Source organism: Oncorhynchus keta, chromosome 2 (genome assembly GCF_023373465.1).
Source record: "Oncorhynchus keta strain PuntledgeMale-10-30-2019 chromosome 2, Oket_V2, whole genome shotgun sequence".
NCBI classification, from domain to species: Eukaryota; Metazoa; Chordata; class Actinopteri; order Salmoniformes; family Salmonidae; genus Oncorhynchus; species Oncorhynchus keta.
The window spans coordinates 65834097-65856832 of NC_068422.1; the positions used below are offsets into that span (position 1 = coordinate 65834097).

The window sequence follows — 22736 nt, forward strand, 5'->3', positions numbered from 1 at the left end:
GAGGGTATTAAGAACACATTCTTATTTTCAATGACGGCCTAGGAATGGTGGGTTAATTAACTGCCTTGTTCAGGGGCAGAACGACAGATTTTTACCTTGTCAGCTCAGGGATTCAATCTTGCAACCTTACAGTTAACTAGTCCAACGCTGTAACCACCTGCCTCACGAGGAGCCCGCCTGTTACGCGAATGCAGTAAGAAGCCAAGGTAAGTTGCTAGCTAGCATTAAACTTAATCAATCATAATCACTAGTTATAACTACACATGGTTGATGATATTACTAGGTTAACTAGCGTGTCCTGCGTTGCATATAATCGATGCAGTGCGCATTTGCGAAAAAGGACAGTCCTTGCTCCGTGTACCTAACCATAAACATCAATGCCTTTCTTAAAATCAATACACAAAAGTATATATTTTTAAACCTGCATATTTAGCTCAAATAAATCCAGGTTAGCAGGCAATATTAACCATTTGAAATTGTGTCACTTCTCTTGCGTTCATTGCACGCAGAGTGAGGGTATATGCAACATTTTGGGCCGTCTGGCTTATTTGTGAACCAATTTGCCAGAAGTTTACGTAATTGTGACATAACATTGAAGGTTGTGCAATGTAACAGGAATATTTAGACTGATGGATGCCACCCGTTATATAAAATACGTAACGGTTCTGTATTTCACTGAAAGAATAAATGTTTTGTTTTCAAGATGATAGTTTCCGGATTCAACCATATTAATGACCTACGGTTCGTATTTCTGCGTGTTATTATGTTATAATTAAGTCTATGATTTTATAGAGCAGTCTGACTGAGCGATGGTAGGCACCAGCAGGCTCATAACCATTCATTCAAACAGCACTTCTGTGCGTTTTGCCAGCAGCTCTGCTGTTTATGAATTCAAGCCTATCAACTCCCGAGATTAGGCTGGTGTAACGATGTGAAATGGCTAGCTAGTTAGCGGGGTCTACGCTAATAGTGTTTCAAACGTCACTTGCTCTGAGACTTGGAGGAGTTGTTCCCCTTGCTCTGCATGGGTAACGCTGCTTGCTGTTGTTGATGTGTTCCTGGTTCGAGCCTAGGTAGGGGCGAGGAGGAGAGGGACGGAAGCTATACTGTTACACTGTCAATACTAAAGTGCCTATAAGAACATCCAATAGTCAAAGGTATATGAAATACAAATGGTATAGAGAGAAATAGTCCTATAATTCCTATAATAACTACAACCTAAAACTTCTTACCTGGGAATATTGAAGACTCATGTTAAAAGGCACCACCGGCTTTCATATGTTCTCATGTTCTGAGCAAGGAACTTAAACGTTAGCTTTCTTACATGGCACATATTGCATTTTTACTTTCTTCTCCAACACTTTGTTTTTGCATTATTTAAATCAAATTAAACGTTTCATTATTTATTTGAGGCTAAATTGAATTTATTGATGTATTATATTAAGTTAAGTGTTCATTCAGTATTGTTGTAATTGTCATTATTACAAATACATTTTAATCGGTATCGGTGTTGAAAAATCATAATCGGTCCACCTCTAGTTTATGGTACACAGGAGTTAGAAGATTTCACAAGGGGTCATTCGCCCCTCTTTATTCCAGTCTTAAGATATTCTATTCTTCAGTTAAGTGTTTTTAGTACCTTAATTGCTGTCTTTACAGTGAATATTATAGGTATTCACCCCTCTTAGATTTTTGTTCACATTTTGTTGCGTAGGATAGGTATATTTTCCTTCAATCTTTTAATGGTTTTCAATGTCTAAACTTGTTATGGCTGTTATCAACAACCGCTGAATAGCATAACGCTACATACAATAAATATTACTATAAATATTTATATTCATGAAATCACAAGTGCAATATAGGAAAACACAGCTTAGCCTTTTGTTATTATGCTTTTGATTTTGAAATTATGCTTTACAGCGAAAGCAATCCAAGCGTTTGTAAGTTTATCGATTGCACGAGAAAACATTAAGTACACTTAGCATCAGGTAGCTCGGTCACGAAAATCAGAAAAGCAATCAAATTAATTGTTTACCTTTGATGATATTCGGATGTTTTCACTCACAAGACTCCGTTACAGAACAAATGTTCCTTTTGTTCCATAAAGATTATTTTTAGATCCAAAATACCTCCGTTTGTTTGTCGCGTTATGTTCAGAAATCCACAGGAAAGAGAGGTCACGACAACAACACAGAAAATTCAAAATAGTTTCCATAATGTCCACAGAAACATGTCAAATGTCTTTCACTGGAGGAGAGGGGAAAACAATGGCTGTCCAAATTCTGTTTTGCGAGCAAAACTCATGTGACCACTTGACGCGATGTTATCGTTCTGGCTCATTTTTCAAAATAAAAGCCTGACACTCTGTCTGAAGACTGTTGACACCTTGAGGAAGCGATAGGAAAATTAATCTGGTTCATATCCCTTTAAATCCAGCAAAGGGAGGCTATGGAACATGGAGTTTTCAAAATAGAAGCCACTTCCTGTTTTGATTTTCCTCAGGCTCTCGCCTGCAATATCAGTTCTGTTATACTCACAGACAATATTTTGACAGTTTTGGAAACTTTAGCGTGTTTTCTATCCAATACTAATAATAATATGCATATATTAGCAACTGAGACTGAGGAGCTGGCCATTTACAATGGGCACCTTTTCATCCAAGCTACTCAATACTGCCCCTGCAGCCCTAAAAAGTTACATGTTCACCGTGCCTGTTTCAACCCATTAAGTAGCCCAACCGCTTCAGTGATCTTAGGAACACTGTGTGCATGTGTATTAGCCTCTAACCCTGTGGTGTATATCTGTTTCCAGGAGAGACCCTGCTCAGCCCGCTAGTGATGTGTGGCCCTCACGGCCTCAAGTTCCTGAAGCCTGTGGAGCTGCGTTTACCTCACTGTGCGTCTATGACCCCAGATGGTTGGTCTTTTGCTCTAAAATCCTCCGACTCCTCGTCGGGTACGCTGTCCTCTCTCTGTCCTTTTGGGGTCGGGGCTTTGGGTTGGCTTTGTGACAAACTGATGGTTGTGGGTCACTTTGATTTTTATGGTTTCATTTATTTGGTATTTCAGTTTAATCACTCACTCATTCATCCACTGATCTTTATTTATTTGATGTGGTCTTCAGATCAAAGTTCTTCTTGTCATTGCTTTTTCATGCTGAAACATATTTCTTTCTGTTCTTTCCTCCACTTTGGGTCTATGTCATCTGTTTGACATGGATATGGTTCCATTGGACATGCATCCAGCCGATCAGTTTTATGTTCATAAGATTAGTTTATTCTTTGTAGTGAATCATTCCACATTATTTTCCTACAAGTGATTCTTTTCTCTCACATAGCCACCCAAACGTCTATCCTGAAACGCAGCGGTCCTCTTAAATTTGGAAGAGAATCCTCTCAGAGACGGACGCATGGCTCCCTCAGTACTAACAGATATTCTGTTGTGTATGTGAGAACAGCCTGTGGGTTGGATCTGAGATCTGTCTGTCTGACAGCATCAGAACAGAACTGAGACAGCTCTCTGCTCTCCCTCCGTTCCTCTCTAAATGTCTTAATGGTAAACTTGGCACCGCCGTGGATTAGCTACTATTTACTCTCAGCTAGAATTGGACTTGAAGGGCTAAATTAGCCTACTGCTGCCTCGTTGGCTTGTTCGTTTGTTGTCCTGCTTCGTTGTAGATGGATTACAGGGCTATGCTCTAATCCTCTTATTGTAAAACAACTTCTTTAGCTTCATTTTGTCTCGACTTGTGTCTTGCTCCTCACTTGCCCATGCCCAATGGTAGTTTCCAGTAGGGAAGCAGCGTAGTGTGTGACTGAATGGTCTTGGTTTAGAATGGTTCTTTTTTTTTCACCTGAATTTAACCAGGTAGGCTAGTTGAGAACAAGTTCTCATTTGCAACTGTGACCTGGCCAAGATAAAGCATAGCAGTGTGAACAGACAACACAGAGTTACACATGGAGTAAACAATTAACAAGTCAATAACACAGTAGGAAAAAAAGGGGAGTCTATATACATTGTGTGCAAAAGGCATGAGGAGGTAGGCGAATAATTACAATTTTGCAGATTAACACTGGAGTGATAAATTATCAGATGGTCATGTACAGGTAGAGATATTGGTGTGCAAAAGAGCAGAAAAGTAAATAAATAAAAACAGTATGGGGATGAGGTAGGTAAAAATGGGTGGGCTATTTACCGATAGACTATGTACAGCTGCAGCGATCGGTTAGCTGCTCAGATAGCAGATGTTTGAAGTTGGTGAGGGAGATAAGTCTCCAACTTCAGCGATTTTGCAATTCGTTCCAGTCACAGGCAGCATAGAACTGGAACGAAAGGCGGCCAAATGAGGTGTTGGCTTTAGGGATGATCAGTGAGATACACATGCTGGTGCACATGCTACGGATGGGTGTTGCCATCGTGACCAGTGAACTGAGATAAGGCGGAGCTTTACCTAGCATGGACTTGTAGATGACCTGGAGCCAGTGGGTCTGGCGACGAATATGTAGCGAGGGCCAGCCGACTAGAGCATACAGGTCGCAGTGGTGGGTGGTATACGGTGCTTTAGTGACAAAACGGATGGCACTGTGATAAACTGCATCCAGTTTGCTGAGTAGAGTGTTGGAGGCAATTTTGTAGATGACATCGCCGAGGTCGAGGATCGGTAGGATAGTCAGTTTTACTAGGGTAAGTTTGGCGGCGTGAGTGAAAGAGGCTTTGTTGCGGAATAGAAAGTCGACTCTAGATTTGATTTTCGATTGGAGATGTTTGATATGAGTCTGGAAGGAGAGTTTACAGTCTAGCCAGACACCTAGGTACTTATACATGTCCACATATTCAAGGTCGGAACCATCCAGGGTGGTGATGTTGGTCAGGCGTGCGGGTGCAGGCAGCGAATGGTTGAAAAGCATGCATTTGGTTTTACTAGCGTTTAAGAGCAGTTGGAGGCCACAGAAGGAGTGTTGTATGGCATTGAAGCTCGTTTGGAGGTTAGATAGCACAGTGTCCAAGGACGGGCCGGATGTATATAGAATGGTGTCGTCTGCGTAGAGGTGGATCAGGGAATCGCCCGCAGCAAGAACAACATCATTGATATATACAGAGAAAAGAGTCGGCCCGAGGATTGAACCCTGTGGCACCCCCATAGAGACTGCCAGAGGACCGGACAGCATGCCCTCCGATTTGACACACTGAACTCTGTCTGCAAAGTAGTTGGTGAACCAGGCAAGACAGCCATCCGAAAATCCGAGGCTACTGAGTCTGCCGATAAGAATATGGTGATTGACAGAGTCTAAAGCCTTGGCAAGGTCGATGAAGACGGCTGCACAGTACTGTCTTTTATCGATGGCGGTTATGATATCGTTTAGTACCTTGAGCGTGGCTGAGGTGCACCCGTGACCGGCTTGGAAACCAGATTGCACAGCGGAGAAGGTACGGTGGGATTCGAGATGGTCAGTGACCTGTTTGTTGACTTGGCTTTCGAAGACCTTAGATAGGCAGGGCAGGATGGATATAGGTCTGTAACAGTTTGGGTCCAGGGTGTCTCCCCCTTTGAAGAGGGGGATGACTGCGGCAGCTTTCCAATCCTTGGGGATCTCAGACGATATGAAAGAGAGGTTGAACAGGCTGGGAATAGGGGTTGCGACAATGGCGGCGGATAGTTTCAGAAATAGAGGGTCCAGATTGTCAAGCCCAGCTGATTTGTACAGGTCCAGGTTTTGCAGCTCTTTCAGAACATCTGCTATCTGGATTTGGGTAAAGGAGAACCTGGAGAGGCTTGAGCGAGTAGCTGGGGTGGGGCAGAGCTGTTGGCCGAGGTTGGAATAGCTAGGCGGAAGGCATGGCCAGCCGTTGAGAAATGCTTGTTGAAGTTTTCGATAATCATGGATTTATCGGTGGTGACCGTGTTACCTAGCCTCAGTGCAGTAGGCAGCTGGGAGGAGGTGCTCTTGTTCTCCATGGACTTCAGTGTCCCAGAACTTTTTGGAGTTGGAGCTACAGGATGCAAATTTCTGCCTGAAGAAGCTGGCCTTAGCTTTCCTGACTGACTGTGTGTATTGGTTCCTGACTTCCCTGAACAGTTGCATATCGTGGGGACTATTCGACTATTCAATGCTATTGCAGTCCTGAAAGAAGAAGAAGGACGGGAGATATTCAATCCAAACATTACCTTAATGTACTGATGTCATTATGAGTTTCACAGTGAACATTCCTCCTCCTGCTGCACTGGCTAATTGTGAACCTCTAACAAATCATGTGAGTCATTGACAGTTGATCGGAGCAAAATCAGTTAAACACCTCTTGGTCCTCATATGGATCCTATTTGATAGGACTTGTCATTGCTAAAATCCCTTTGACATTTAGGAGTAATTACACTATAATGATTATGATGCATTATCCTCCCTTGTGATTTCCTATCAGAACAGCAAAGCATGCAATTTGTATGCACTTTGATCTGAACATCTCATAAAACTCACTTTTCTCACATGGCCCTGAGGGAATGAATGCAATTATCTGAAATAACAGTGCTTTAAAATGCAACTGCATTGTGGTTTGGAAGAAATGGTGCAGTTTAGTGTACAAATTTTGAGTCTAAAGCTGTTTTTTTTTAAACAATTATTTAAATTGGTTCTTCTGTGGAGGCAATACTCTTGGCTCGAGGCCTGGGCTGGAACCCACCCATTAATTTCAAATTACAGTCGCTTCCAGTACATACTCTATCCTTAAGAGCTATAATTTGAAATGAAGAGTGGTTTTAGCAATGTAATCTGAAGTTTACTTCTGTCAAGCTACATCCTGGGGTGTGCACCACAAACCGAACGTATATATGGCTTTAATGGAACAACGGGTGTTTTAGTTTAGTGTTTGGGGCTTGCTGGTTGTCAGTTTAGCAAGAAGTGCATTATGTATTATGAACCGTATGCCCTTTCTCCACCTGTTATCATTACCATGTTCCTTCTCTCTCTCCCCCTCAGGTGATCCCAAGAGTTGGCAGAATCAGTCTCTCCCTGGAGACCCCAACTACCTGGTGGGAGCCAACTGTGTGTCTGTGCTCATCGACCACTTCTGAAATGTGCAACAGCTGGCCTGTTACTGAATGTGAAACCATGAGGAAAGGAGTGATAATAAACACACACACACCATTTCTCCATGGGTGGACCATACACAATGAAGTATTTACACCCAGTGCTCCAGCGTTGTTTACTGTGCCCATGGAAGATGGAGGGAGACTGAAGTTGCCCCTGCGTGCTGTCCTTTAACTCTTTCCGAGGTCTTGAAGAAAATACAAAACACACTAAACGATTTAACCAGTGATGGAATGCATGCCCTGTGCCACTGAGTAACTCATCACATTATACGCCAAGTTTGAACTTTAATTGTTACATAACAGGAAAGATGGTTTGTGAGGTTTTTACTTTTGAAGTAGATGGACATACATGTAGGTGTATTTATACTATATATGCATACAGTATATATAATAGGTGGTATAAATATCATTTTAAATTCAATTCTAGAAAACTGAATTCAAGAATCAGACTTGAACCTTTTTGTCACCTTTTGAATTGGCTGACATAAAAGCCGGTCACATTTTTTCCACATTGACGGATTTGCGAAGATTTTGGAATTCGGTGCCAGGGAGATGTAAAGTGATAAAAGATGTAAATGTATGGCTTTGTGGTAATGATTATGGTGATAGTGAAGTTGGCAAGCATCCGCAGAAAAGAAAATGAAGATACAGGTGGAATACTTTGAGGTGGATTTAAAGCCTAACTCATGCCTCTAACATGTCCATCCTGTGACTCGAATGGCTCTTCCTTCCTTTCCTTTTTTCTTTCTTTCTGTAAACTGACCTTGGATTCACTTTGTATTGAGTACCAGAATTCTACTCCTGCTGTATCAAGATCTATGCATGTGCTATGACTCAGGTCCAGAAGCCTGCTCAGTTCTCCCTCACCATGTTAAAACCCTCTTACATTAACAAGCAGTGATGCCTTATCTGCATATTATTCACTTTTTCAGTAAAAACCTCTGGGTTCTTCTAAGTTATGATGATAAATTATGGAAGAATGAAGTTTTCTCTTGCCATTTTGTCAACCCACTGTATAAATGAACTTGGGTTTAGCGCACAAGAACAATTGAGGCGAATAAAGGTATGCTTTCTTTATCTGCTATGCATATGACTTCAGAAGAAAAAGAAAAACATGACAAAAAGACAAGTGGCTGTAAATAAAGTTAGCATATGGCCTTGGTTCTTGGTTTGTAAATTAACTTTTGTATGTCTTTGTTATTTTGTATAAAACTTTGAGAAATCTGTTTAAAAAAATGAATTGACCATGGTTTACTTTGTATTCTGGTTATACCCTTGAGCCTTGGAACTTGTAACTATTAGCAGTAATAAAATCCACATTTTCTACCAATATTCACACTACATATAAATAATAATAATTGTCACACAAATATTTTGATGGTTATTTTACAAACGAGTAAAGTGCTTGGGTTAAACAACTTTGCAGACCTGTTCTTTAAAAGGGTGTGCTTTGAAAGTGTCCCCCTCATTTGTTTGTGATACTGGATGCTGTATTATTTTGTGCCCTGAAATGTATTTTTGTACTAATAGACCATATATTACGGCACACCAGTACTATTTTCTTTATATACGATAACACAGCTTCAATTGGATATTAGCTCTTCACGTGTGGCTGACTTTTTTTTCTCTCCTTTGTGACACAATTTTAAGTATACCACTGTATTAATGAATAAAATCATTTTTAAAGTAAAGTGTTTATTGTCATTTTTATGAGACCGATATTCCATTCTAATAGTTTAAAGGATTCTCAGGTGAAATATGTAATCATGTTCGTTTTCTCCTTAGACTGGATTTCTGTAGTTTGGTCTTCATCCATTACAAAGCTGAGAGGGGGGAAGGTGGCTGCTGTAGAATTTCTGTTATCTTTAGATACTGCGGCATGATTTAAGTGCAGTACCAGCTTGACTGGTGCAGATGGTGCTCTAGAGCCCTGTGGCTGGGTCTCCACAAGGTCAGCACCACAGCAGGCTGGTATTCACAGATTAGGGACTGTAAGTCTTTAACCTCTGTTTGCATTATGAAGTACATTTTTACAAAGCTGGAGAATATAAACTTGTTTAAATGCAAATTCATGTTTTTACTCCCAATGTACTAAAAGTGTACCTAATCTCAGTTGATGGTTCTCAACCTTTGTGAATCTAATAAAGTAGGCTTGTCTGTATGAAGTATAGATGGATCATTCAAATATTTTTTTTTTTGACCCACCACCCAATGTTGTAAATGTATTCGGACAATCACAACAATGAGAATAGATACGTTGTCATCCATCTGATTTTGTGCTATTACAAACCAAAGCCAAGTAGAATCATTCATCTGTTTCACATGCATATAGCTGGGATTTGTATTTTGATGGAATGACATTCACTATTGTTGTCTCTAAATTATCTTTAGGCCTATACCCAGGCCCATGTCCTAACACTTGGTTCGGGGCTATAATTTGAAGAAATGTGAGAGAAATTGGTCATTTGAATTCCGATAATTCATAGATAACTCAAATGATAAGTGCATGGCTTCACAAATGATAAGAGCATGGTCATCTTTTTAATGTTCATATAGTCTAATTATTTGTAGACGCAATCACATGAGGCTATTTTTGGGTTGCGAAGTGGCCCCTCAACACTTCGCACCATCGTAGTATTGATCACCCCAAACACGCATTGTGACAGGTCCCCATTACGCAGTATAGCGACCAAAGAATAGCGTGTAGCTAGCTGCATCTCCTCCCGCCGCGGGTAGTTTGCTGTCGTCTGTGAAAACCCTGCGCCTGTGTGAAGTAGCATACCCACGGCCACGCTCTCTCTGCATGTACCCTGCTGCGCGTTTGACAGTGGAATACTAGCCTACATAAAAGGGTGACATTATTCCCGTTTCATTTCAGCTATACGTTTTTACTTGCCGATGTTCTTTCAAATGTATCCTGTAGCAATGAAAGTAAGGAAGTATAATGAATCCTCGTGGACTATGATTTGATGGACCATTTCTCAAGCTTTTCCTCGAAAACCGGTTACCTTACCTAATAGCTCGTTATCCTGTGTTTTTGCGGAATCGATTTGGGTAGCAGCACAAGAAAGTCACTACGCATCTCATCCATCACACTGTTGTAGCATTCAGAATAACAGGCATTTACACATCTGCATCTTGGGATAAGTAATGCAATTTAATGGAGTATCTTTCAAAGGAACCATTTAGTAGGACTGGTGTTATATGCTTTTTGGACACCGTTGCTTATCAAGCTTAACGTTTGGACATAGGTTACTTGCTTTGCTGTTAGGTGCCACTTTTGGATGCAGTTGGAAATAGCTTAACCCTATTTTTTCGATAGCTGATACATCAACTGTTTTCTTCGTGACAATGCCAGTCCAAGCAATGCCCCGAGGTCGTTCGCTCAGCCCGGCGTCCCTGTCCCGTAGCCTCTCCAGACTCAGGGAGTTTCGGACTCGGACTCGGATCATGCTTTCTCTCGGAGTTTCTCAGATGGTTTTAGGAAGTCTGATTTTGGCAGTCAGTTTTGCCGCTCTGGCCCTCACTACCTCACCAAGGGTCAGACATTCGTGTCCATTTTGGGCAGGTTTCTCTGTAAGTATTTATTTAAGTATTAATATTCATCCAACATGTGGGGTTATGTGTGTGTGTTGTGGCTCACTATTTACTGTTGTTTATCATTTGCCTCATTTCGCGGGAAATAGATCTGGCACGTGCTCACACCCGGTAAACATGTCCAGTTGGCTCGACATGTGTTTGTTTTTTTTGTAAATTATGCAGACGTTGTAAAATCAACATTAATGCCATTCATTATTTCGTTTCTTGACTGTCACCAACTGAACAGTGGTTTTAAACGCTCTCATTTGGCATTTTGTTGTATAGGCTACAGATGGCCTATCGTTGTGAAATATCTACTCTCATTTAGGCAAGATGAATTAGTTGCATTCTTTGTGTAATCTTGTTGCAATTTGTTTGTAATAGTATTGCTCAAAATAAATTATTTGTAATAGTATTGCTCAAAATAAATAATCAGGCACTGTGTGAAGGATTTCTCTCAGCAAGAACACTGAGTGCTATTTTGGCTCTCATCTTGTTTATGGATGGAAATCTCACATACTGGCTTTGCAACCTGGACTCAGGGGAGACGTAATATAGTTAGTATGATATGTTATGTTTGGGATGGTATGTATTAATTTGTGGTTGTCCATCATCCATTTCGTATGATATGTTACGAACATAGAATTAGGAATTAGAATACTAGAATGGACATGAACCTTCTTATTATGGGATAAAGGTCAACCATGGTTTTGCCAATACTGTGATAAGATATTGTTTAAATCATGAATTTGAAGAAATTATATGCACTATATGTTTGTTAGCTAGCTGGCCAACTAGTTTTAGAGGAAAGATTAAATTTAAATTAACTGCCAATGTGCCAACATTCCATTCAAACAATGCAGTCAATCCACAGCCATACACTGACTGAAATCAGTTGACGATAGAATTTAGACAAGTTGTAAATGCAACAAGTCTGATTGTATCATATAATAGCACTCACAGCTTTAAAATAAAACAGAAATTGAGACATTTAAGGTCTGTTTACATATATTTTAGATAGGGCTATTCTTTATTTTTCACACGCCTTACTTTTACTTTCCTGCATCAGTGAAATCAGGATTATTCCTCTGCTGCCAGTCATTCCAATTAGACTGGTTTGGATGTCATGATCATGAAAAGCATGCAGTTAGGCCTACTTGCTGTAGGTCTATAACTGTGATGATAAAGCTAAATGTGTGCAGATTTTTGTTTACTATGTTACATTTAGTCTATGAGACCAGCCTGGGCTCTGCGGAAGTCTGTAGGTTAGAGGTTCTTAGCTTGCAGCTGGACCATTAGTGACGAGGGCTGTTCTTGGCACATGCCCCGTACCCATGTGGTGCTGGTCATATTTGTCTAACTTTCCCTATGAAGAGAGTCCCTGTGGAGAGAGTGGTCTTATCAATCTATTTCCCTGCCAATTTGTGTTAAAAGTTTGGGATCTCTCTCTCTCTCTCTCTCTCTCTCTCTCTCTCTCTCTCTCTCTCTCTCTCTCTCTCTCTCTCTCTCTCTCTCTCTCTCTCTCTCTCTCTCTCTCTCTCTCTCTGTCTCACACACACACACAACAACAAATGTAACTGTACGGCTCAATGTTCAATGAGCAAGAAATGCACTTTCAAGTAACTTCTCACTTTCATTGTGTACTGTAAAGATTGTCTTTGTGGGACATTGTTTTCTGCGCCTGAAAATTTCATTGCAGTTTCTCTAAATATTTATGAAGTCACTCTTCCTTGATTTCCTGCCAGAGATCCAGCCAGTACATTAAGCTGGGAGGCAGTTCCATTAATTATAGAGGGATAATTGAGGCAGTGTACAGAGGGTGAAAGGTGGTCTCTGGAACAGGGGATATGTGTATGTGTGTGTGCTTGTTTGTGTGTTGTCGGAGATAAGCAACCTTGGGGTGAAAGGTCACAGGTCGGGCTATGCTCCTGGAGATCAATTCCTGGGGTTCACTCACTCAACAGATGTACACTACATGGCGAAAGGTATGTGGACTCCCCTTCAAATGAGTGCATTCGACTATTTCAACCACACCCGTTGCTAACAGGTGTATAAAATTGAGCACACAGCCAGGCAATCTTCATAAACAAATATTGGCAGTAGAATGGCCCGTACTGAAGTGACTTTCAACGTGGCACTAGCATAGGGTGCCACCTTTCCAACAAGTCAGTTCGTCAAATTTCTGCCCTGTTAGAGCTGCCCCGGTCAACTGTTAAGTGCTGTTATTGTGACGTGGAAACGTCTAGGAGCAACAACGGCTCAGCCGCAAAGTGGTAGGCAAGCTCGCAGAACAGGACCACCAAGTGCTGAAGTGTGTAAAAACCATCAATCCTCAAGTTGCAACACTCACTTCCGAGTTCCAAACTGTCAGCACAACAACTGTTTGTCTGGACTTTCATGAAATGAGTTTCCATGGCCAAGCAGCCTAGTGTCACAATGTAACAAGCCTAATGTCACCATGCGTAATGCCAAGCGTTGACTAGAGTGGTGTAAAGCTCGCCGCCATTGGAAACACATTCTCTGTAGTGATGAATCACGCTTCACCATCTGGCAGTTCAATGGATAAATATGGGTTTGGCGGATGCTAGGAGAATGCTACCTGCCAAACTGTAAAGTTTGGTGGAGGAGGAATAATGGTCTGGGGCTGTTTTTTATGGTTCGGGCTTGACCCCATAGTATTGAAAACATGCCATTTTAAGGGGAGATACTGTACCTATTTAGGCAATCCCTAGCTGCTGGGCTGCTCAGTCCTGACACTGGGGGCCTGCCATACTGTTGGTTGTCATTCTGGCCTTGGAGTAACACACCTGAAACCAGTAATGAATGTTTCACTAAGATCCTAAAGCTTAGTGAGATGTGTTAGAATGTGACACAGCAGGGTGGTGGACCCCAAGAGACAGGACGGGGTGACCCAGCTATATTATTTGCAAGTAAAATAAGCTCTACAGTACTATTAGGCCAATGATATTAATTATATGGAGGATGTACTGTTTCTGTGTGTTAGTGTGTAGGTGTGTTTTTATTCAACTTCCATTGAGACATACATAAAAAAGGAAGTTGTGTTGGCGAGAGTGTTCAGTTATTGACTAGACTGGTGGGGGTCGGGCGTGCAGGTGGCTGTCTGGCTGAAATTTGATATAGCGGATGACTTGCGGAAGACAATCAAAAGTATTTGTACTTTATTTGTAAGAGTTGTTCATTTGTTAGTCTATTGGTTAAAGGTGCGACACAATATTGATTATTGAAATATCGTTGATCTAGTTTAGTCATATCAATCACTTAAAGATATTTCATAATAATCTTACCTAGCTTGATGACTGTGAGCATTTTTGCTTTTTTTTATTGTTGTTCTAAGTAGAGATGGCTAGAAAGGCCATGGACCATATTAGGTGGTGAAGAAATGCAGGAAATTAGCTTTAGATGCCCCAAAAAATGTAAGAACCCTCAGAGGAGGAAGGAGAGGACCATAGTCCCCAGTGAATTTGATAAAAATAGTGAAACATAAAAATTATACAAAATATATTCATGTCACCAAATAATGTATTAAATCACACTTTTTTTGCAATGAAGGTCTACATTAGCCTCAACAGAAGTCTGTAGGGTAGTGTAACAGTTGTTAAAGTACTGTGTGAATTTCACCAGGTTCATATATTAATATGGCATGTTGATTTGTTATTAAGCATGCCTGCATCCTGGGAGTAGGGGAGTGTGTACTTACGTTTTTCCCTGCGTGCTCGTGCTCAAATCATTTTGATGCACTATGAGAGGTAGGCAGCCTTTTCTGTTGTCTTCAGAAAAGTTTGATTCTTTTAAGTACACAGTGTTTTGTTCATGAATAATGTTGTATATTTAGAGGTTACTCATAAGTGGATGGTATTGTTAAGACTGTCATGCCCTGGTCTTAGTATTTTGTGTTTTCTATATTATTTTGGTCAGGCCAGGGTGTGACATGGGTTATTTATGTGGTGTGCTTTGTCTAGGTTTTTTTTTTATAGGTTATGGGATTGTGGTTAGTGGGGTTGTCTAGAAAAGTCTATGGTTGCCTGGAGTGGTTCTCAATCAGAGGCAGGTGTTTATCATTGTCTCTGATTGGGAACTATATTTAGGCAGCCATATTCTTTGAGTGTTTTCGTGGGTGATTGTTCCTGTCTCAGTGTTTGTTTGCACCAGATAAGGCTGTTTAGGTTTTCACGTTTATCTTTTATTAAACATGTATTGAAATAACCACGCTGCATTTTGGTCCGATCCCTGCTACACCTCCTCTTCGGAGGAGGAAGAAAACCTTAACAAAGATGCACTTGTAATTGTACTTTTTAGGATGATATCAACATTCTGAATTCAACATGTGGTTAATAGCTAGCTAAGGTATTAGCAGGCTATTGTATGTGTGAACGATTGCTAGCTCCTCGAATGTTCCCAGTCCCTCCTATTGTGCATCTGTTGTAGAAAGAGGCGACGATTCTCAGAACATATGTGCTCTACAAATGTTTCATTTCCTTTTGGACGCAGATGCAGGATGCAGAGAGTGAATTCTGCTTAATTAAAACTACCTGATCTCCAAAGTCCACGTCTATAGTCTCAAACAACCACACACAACGCAGAGTTACAGCGGTGCAGTACACCACCGCTTACAGTAGCACCATGGTGTGGACAGCTAGTTTCCATCCACCTCTGGGTACATTGAAATCAATTCCAAACCTAGGAGGCTCATGGTTCTCACCCCCTTCCATAGGCTTACACAGTAAATATGACAACTTCCAGAGGACGCCCTCCAACATGTTGTGCACCCAATCAAAGGATCAGAGAATTAATCTAGTACTGAAAGCATAAGCTACAGCTAGCTATCACTGCAGTGCATAAAATGGGGTGAGTAGTTGACTCAAAGAGAAAGAAAAACAATAGTTGAACAGTTTACAAATTAATTTCTTAAATTAAGGAGAAGCAGGAGAGAGAGCTAACTATATTTCGTTGTGTTTTTCTCACTTTCACTTATCTAGAGAACGCAGCAAGCTAAATTATCCTACTCAAACACCCAACACAAACGAAGAGGGATGCTATGGCTATCCAACATGGGTCCTTCCCCAGTTTTATTAATTTATTGGCACCGGGGCCCACCGGTGCAATTGTTAAACTGCATGCTGAATGTACACTACTGCAGGATTGTAGCAGGTTTACTAGCACGTTAGTTCTAGTAGTTATGTAGACTGAAGTTAGCTAATATGGTGACAATGATGTAGGCATAGTGTAGCGGATAGTGGTTAGAGGTTATGATATCAAGGTTTGGCCTGGAATGTTTTTTTCACCTGGTCACAGACAGCTGATGTGTTGTGCACTGAAATCCACAAGCAAAGGGAAAAGGTGAGATGAGTGTGTAGATGCAAGAAGGAATTAAAGAGCTAAATGATCATGCTGTTTGTTTGTGGCTGAACTGTGTTGTGTGATTCATTCCGCCGATTCTGTTGAAAAAGAGAGCGAGAGAGAGAGAATACTTAAATTCACACAGGACACCGGATAAGACAGGAGAAATTATCCAGATATAATAGACTGACCCTAGCCCCCGGACACACAAACTACTGCAGCATAAATACTGGAGGCTGAGACAGGAGGGGTCGGGAGACACTGTGGCCCCATCCGATGGTACCCCCGGACAGGACCAAACAGGCAGGATATAACCCCACGCACTTTGCCAAAGCACAGCCCCCACACCACTAGAGGGATATCTTCAACCACCAACTTACCTGAGACAAGGCCGTGTATAGCCCACAAAGATCTCCGCCACGGCACAACCCAAGGGGAGGCACCAACCCGGACAGGACGATCACGTCAGTGACTCAACCCACTCAAGTGACGCAACCCTCCCAGGGACGGCATGGAAGAGCACCAGTATGCCAGTGACTCAGCCCGTGTAATAGGGTTAGAGGAGGAAGCGAGCAGTGTGTCAAGAAGCAGTGCGGCTTGGCAGGGTCATGTTTCGGAGGACGCATGGCTCTCGACTTTCATGTCTACCAAGTCCGTAAGGGAAGTTGCAGCAATGGGACAAGACTGTAATAACCAATTGGGGAGAAAAAGGGGTAAAAGTAAAAAATATACAGTTGGGAGAGCAAGTATTTGATACACTGCCGATTTTGCAGGTTTTCCTACTTACAAAGCATGTAGAGGTCTGTAATTCTTATCATAGGTACACTTCAACTGTGAGAGACGGAATCTAAAACAAAAATCCAGAAAGTCACAGTGTATGATTTTTAATGCTTCCGTTTTTAATGCTGCTTCATTGCTCTGTGTGTATTATACTGTGTTTGTACTATACAAGTCTACTGTTAGTGTTCAGTAAGGATGGTTTTACTTTGCTTCCTCCACGTTGGAGTCTGCCATGCCCTGATGTAAGTGGCAGCCCAGAACAAACCAGTGTTTCTGGTCAGTGCCCATCACTCCGCTCCCCAGAGGTGGAGCACTTCTCCAGAATAGGTATTCTGTATTCTCATACTGCCTGATTAGAGTGAAGAAATGAACACTGTCTCTAAACATGCCCCTCTCTCTCCACCCTGCTCCTCCACCCCTATCAACATCCAGACACAAAGAGCCTGGGCTCTGCCGCTGACCACAGCGGGGCGACGGGCAGCACGGGGGATCAGTATGCATGGCTTTTAGACCACACATGCAGAGTAGATTTCTGAACGAACAAATCAGTGTGTCGTCCTCTACCACTTTGTGTGTGATCTACCATCTTGCTAATTAGCTAAACACTTGTACTATTGTTTGGATGGTGGAATGAATGGAATGGGTTTATATACTGTAGCGCTGTTCCAAAACTAATAGACCTATGAAATATTTATCATCCAGAAATCTCTTGCATAACGTGTGGAAATGTCATGTCAGAAAGATTGTTCATCTTATTGAGAAAGCAATAAGTAGAAGAAAAGGCAGCAATCGATTGAAGGAACCTTCGCCAAGCCAATAATAGCTATTTTCAGGGAACGTCAGTGAGGGGAGAGAATTGACAGCAGGGTGGTGGGTTGTGGTGGGCTGTGAACAGATCGACTGCAGTCCACAGCTCAATGCTAAATGTCCTCTGGCCTGGCCATGACACATTCCTTATAGAGACAAACTACTGTAGATCTGTCAGATGTTAATTATTTATTAGAGTAGCAACAGCATATCTATACTAGAATAACAACAATTAGATGCGAAGCATTAGGAGGGACTGGTGGTGCTTTAGCTGCAAAAGCGGTCCTTATTCAGTACTGCATATTGCTGTACCCACAGCACCATAAATGTCATGACTGCGTCTGAGCAACTCTTAAAAGCCAGCCGTCTGAATGTTGAATCCATCTCAATAGTGTGTGACGGGCAGAGACAGATCTGTTCCCCTCCCTGACTTGTGTGCTGGTTCTAATAAGATTTGGTTGGCTCCATAACTCACTCCAGTAAAACTGGGAGAAGAAGAATGAGAGGAATGAGACATTGCGTTAAGGTTGGATGTAAATCCAGCAGACCGGTTGAGTGTCACCTCTGTGTCCTGTGGTTCCAGTGGATAGGGACAGTTCAGCACAACCTGCCAAATCACACACAGTTCTGTGGAGTAGAGTAGCCACAGTGAACGGTGTGTCCCGCTCACAGCTGATACCCTGGCCTGTGACTGTAAGTGTGTGTGAGTGAAGACAGCTTCACTGATTCCTAACAGGTCTTCAGGCAGCTCTCTGGCCCGGGCCAACAGAACAGGAGCTTAGAGGATATCCTGTTCTGTTCAGGAGCTCTGCTCTACTCTCCACTGGCGCTGTGTTACTAATTATTAACACCCACTTGAGAACATACATCAATAGTCTGATAATATTATATTGTTGCCGACTGGCTGCTGCTGACTACCTGTTGGAGAGTGGATGTTGAAAACCCAGAGAGAGAATTCAGTGTCCCACTTCCGAATGGTGTTAGCATTAGAAATAGCCCAGCTTCCTGTTTCACGCTATTACCGCTGGTGGGGAAATGCTTTTGTGGGATTTCTTGCATGAATCAATGTATTAGAACAGATTCACAACATTATATTCACTAGTCAAACTGCTACATAACCCCTTGCTTCAGGATTACTTTGATGTGTAAAACATTATACAGTATTTACTCACCCAAGCAGTAGGGATTTTTTGGGGGAGGTTGGGGAACGACCACAATACTGTCACACTGAGTTGGTTTGTTATAGACCTTAAACTCTAGTCTTGGAGAGAGCAAGCGAGAGAGAGAGAGCGAGAGAGCGAGAGAGAGCAAGCAAGAGAGAGAGCAAGCAAGCGAGAGAGAGAGAGAGAGAGAGCATAAGTAATCAAGTTGTTTAAGTGTCTGGGTGTGTGCCGAGCCTAATTTGTTCAGATGGAAGGTGGAGGGTGATTTGTACTGCGTGTCAGATGCTGACAGGCCCAGCTCCCCTCTGGTGCTTGGAGTTACACCATAGGCACGCGCTCCCTCATTTATTCAGCCCACTAGTCTAGTCCACTGTGTGATTCATACAGAGCTCCTAATGCACTGAGCCCCGGCGTGAGCAGGTAACAATTCTCTATTGGTTCGAGGCCAGGTACAGTTGAGGTTGGAAGTTTACATACACCTTAGCCAAATACATTTAAACTCAGTTTTTCACAATTCCTGACATTTAATCCTAGTAAAAAATCCCAGTTTTAGGTCAGTTAGGATCAGCACTTTATTTTAAGAATGTGAAATGTCAGAATAATAGTAGAGAGTGATTTATTTTAGCTTTTATTTATTTCATCACATTCCCAGTGGGTCAGAAATGTACATACACTCAATTAGTATTTGGTAGCATCAGCCACCAATTGTGCAAGTTCTCCCACTTAAAAAGATGAGAGAGGCCTGTAATTTTAATCATAGGTACACTTCAACTATGACAGACAAAATGAGAAAAGAAAATCCAGAAAATCACATTGTAGGATTTTTAATAAATGTATTTGCAAATTATGGTGGAAAATAAGTATTTGGTCAATAACAAAAGTTTATCTCAATACTTTGTTACATACCCTTTGTTGGCAATGAGAGAGGTCAAACGTTTTCTGTAAGTCTTCACAAGGTTTTCACACACTGTTGCTGGTATTTTGGCCCATTCTTCCTTGCAGATCTCCTCTAGAGCAGTGATGTTTTGGGGCTGTTGCTGGGCACGGACTTTCAACTCCCTCCAAAGATTTTATATGGGGTTGAGATCTGGAGACTGGCTAGGCCACTCCAGGACCTTGAAATGCTTCTTACGAAGCCACTCCTTCGTTGCCCGGGCGGTGTGTTTGGGATCATTGTCATGCTGAAAGACCCAGCCACGTTTCATCTTCAATGCCCTTGCTGATGGAAGGAGATTTTCACTCAAAATCTCACGATACATGGCCCCATTCATTCTTTCCTTTACACGGATCAGTCGTCCTCGTCCCTTTGCAGAAAAACAGCCCCAAAGCATGATGTTTCCACCCCCATGCTTCACAGTAGGTATGGTGTTCTTTGGATGCAACTCAGCATTCTTTGTCCTCCAAACACGACGAGTTCAGTTTTTTCCAAAAAGTTATATTTTGGTTTCATCTGACCATATGACATCTTCTTCTGGATCATCCAAATTCTCTCTAGCAAACTTCAGACGGGCCTGGACATGTACTGGCTTAAGCAGGGGGACACGTCTGGCACTGCATGATTTGAGTCCCTGGCGGCGTAGTGTGTTATTGATGGTAGGCTTTGTTACTTTGGTCCCAGCTCTCTGCAGGTCATTCACTAGGTCCCCCCGTGTGGTTCTGGGATTTTTGCTCACCGTTCTTGTAATCATTTTGGCCCCATGGTGTGAGATCTTGCGTGGAGCCCCAGATCGAGGGAGATTATCAGTGGTCTTGTATGTCTTCCATTTCCTAATAATTGCTCCCACAGTTGATTTCTTCAAACCAAGCTGCTTACCTATTGCAGATTCAGTCTTCCCAGCCTGGTACAGGTCTACAATTTTTTTTCTTGTGTCCTTTGACAGCTCTTTGGTCTTGGCCATAGTGGATTTTGGAGTGTGACTGTTTGTGGTTGTGGACAGGTGTCTTTTATACTGATAACAAGTTCAAACAGGTGCCATTAATACAGGTAACGAGTGGAGGACAGAGGAGCCTCTTAAAGAAGAAGTTACAGGTCTGCTTTTTGTAGGTGACCAAATACTTATTTTCCACCAAAATTTGCAAATAAATTCATTACAAATCCTACAATGTGATTTAACCCTGGATTTGTTTTGTAATTTTGTCTGTCATAGTTGAAGTGTACCTATGATGAAAATTACAGGCATCTCTCATATTTTTAAGTGGGAGAACTTGCACAATTGGTGGCTGACTAAATACTTTTTTTGCCCCACTGTACACCTCCAATTGACTCAAATGATGTCAATTAGCCTATCAGAAGCTTCTAAAGCCATGACATAATTTTCTGGAATTTTCCAAGCTGTTTAAAGGCACAGTCACCTTAGTGTATGCACACTTCTGACACACTGGAATTGTGAAACAGTGAATTATAAGTGAAATAATCCGTCTGTAAAGAATTGTTGGAAAAGTTACTTGTGTCATGCACAAAGTAGATGTCCTAACCGACTTGCCGAAACTATAGTTTGTTAACAATAAATGTGTGGAGTGGTTGAAAAACCTGTTTTAATGACTCCAATCTAAGTGTATGTAAACTTCCGACTTCAACTGTACATACTAGCACCATGCTGAGCCTCTCTCTCTATCAGTTTATTCAGGAACACAGACATCTGCCGGCTGCTACAGCATTGTTAGTGTAATGTATGTGTCATAAGTGTGTACATAGTATGTGTACCCGACCCCATTGCTGTGTGTATACTTTAGGATTGTTTTGGGCTGCATGTCTAACTGTAGGTTTTATTCAACATCAATCCCACATCCTGAAATCTCCATAATGTGACGAGGAGTGCAGCGGATGACACACAGGGTTGAGGGGGTAATGCTCTGCTCTGTGTGGGAGAGAATGGCTTTCGTCTCTGAGCAGTGGCCAATTTACCCACCCACCAACCACTTCGTCACGTCATTACCCTGCACTAAACAGGCAGAGAAACGAGCTGCTATGAGCTATACTGTACCTCTGTGAGCAGAGATCGTTGTTTTTTACCCTCAGTTGGACATTGAGATGATTTCTTACCTATGGTTTTATATATGGCTTTACTTGTGCATAACATACCATCTTCTCTCTCTCTCTGTGTGTACGTACTGTACAGTAGGTTATGTGTCTCCAGACATGAATGCTAGTCCCAGCAGCACATGACATGATTAACGGTTGCTGATTGAGTTTGCATCTTGTAAGTGATGGGGTTGAATTTCTGTCTAGGCTCCTTTGTTGTGGTGTGCGTGAACAGGGGAGCACTCTTCCTGCTCCTCTTTGTCTGAGACTGTGTGTGTGTGTGTGTGTGTGTGTGTGTGCGCGCGTGTGTGTTTGGGGGGGGTAATGGAGATGTCATGTAGTGAGGTTCTGCTGTAGATTGGGCAGACACCTGGGAAGCGCTGGGCTCCAGAATCCTGAGGGGAATAGCCAAGCAGAAAGCAGGAGAGCAGGAGAGAAGGGCACTGGCCAGCCAGGTACCTGAGAACTGATGGGAAAATCTATCACAGACAACTGCCATTGTAATTAATGTGTGAAGTGAAGAAGGTATATGTGCTGTTCATTGGCTAGGTTCCCTGAGGAGATCTGATTCTCTACACCTCCCTCTTTCTTTCTCTCGCTCTCTCATCCTTCATCGCCACCACAGAGGAACCACCGTGAACTACAGGCGGTAAATAGCCACTGTTTTATGGATGAAATGGATAAGATAATTCAAATGTCATTCAAATATGAGCTTTTTGGGGCCAGTGATCCCCAATGGAGAATGGCCCCATACTGGAGGGTTGAGGCAGTTTTATCACTTTGATAGGAATATATTGTTTGTGTTGAATTTAAATGGGCCATTTAAGCTTTATGCTCAGTAAGTTGAAGAGGAATTCCATTTTCCTTTATCTTTTCCTTTAGACTTAAGAAGAATATAGAAGAAGCCAAAGGCTTCATATTCAATTAGCACAATATTTGCAGTG

The 22736-nt window shown here is 41.9% G+C and overlaps 2 protein-coding genes across 15 annotated transcripts in view; both read left to right on the forward strand.

Moving 5' to 3' along the window:
• Nucleotides 1-8774, forward strand: part of LOC118362304 (tight junction protein ZO-1-like) — a 173868-nt gene extending 165094 nt beyond the window's left edge. For 10 of the 14 annotated variants that reach the window (XM_052480740.1, XM_052480707.1, XM_052480729.1 and 7 more), the window contains 2 exons: nucleotides 2812-2955; nucleotides 6971-8774. In XM_052480740.1, coding sequence (XP_052336700.1) covers nucleotides 2812-2955; nucleotides 6971-7065 — 239 coding nt within the window. In that variant the 3' untranslated portion in view covers nucleotides 7066-8774. The remainder of the gene's footprint in view (nucleotides 1-2811; nucleotides 2956-6970) is intronic. The other 4 variants (XM_052480751.1, XM_052480767.1, XM_052480754.1 and 1 more) reach the window with 2 other exon arrangements.
• A 1025-nt stretch (nucleotides 8775-9799) lies between these two features.
• The window catches only part of LOC118358941 (protein ENTREP2-like), a 122172-nt gene continuing 109235 nt past the window's right edge, over nucleotides 9800-22736 (forward strand). The window contains exon 1 of the mRNA XM_052480841.1: nucleotides 9800-10659. Within this exon, the coding sequence (XP_052336801.1) occupies nucleotides 10435-10659 (225 nt within the window). The 5' untranslated portion in view covers nucleotides 9800-10434. The remainder of the gene's footprint in view (nucleotides 10660-22736) is intronic.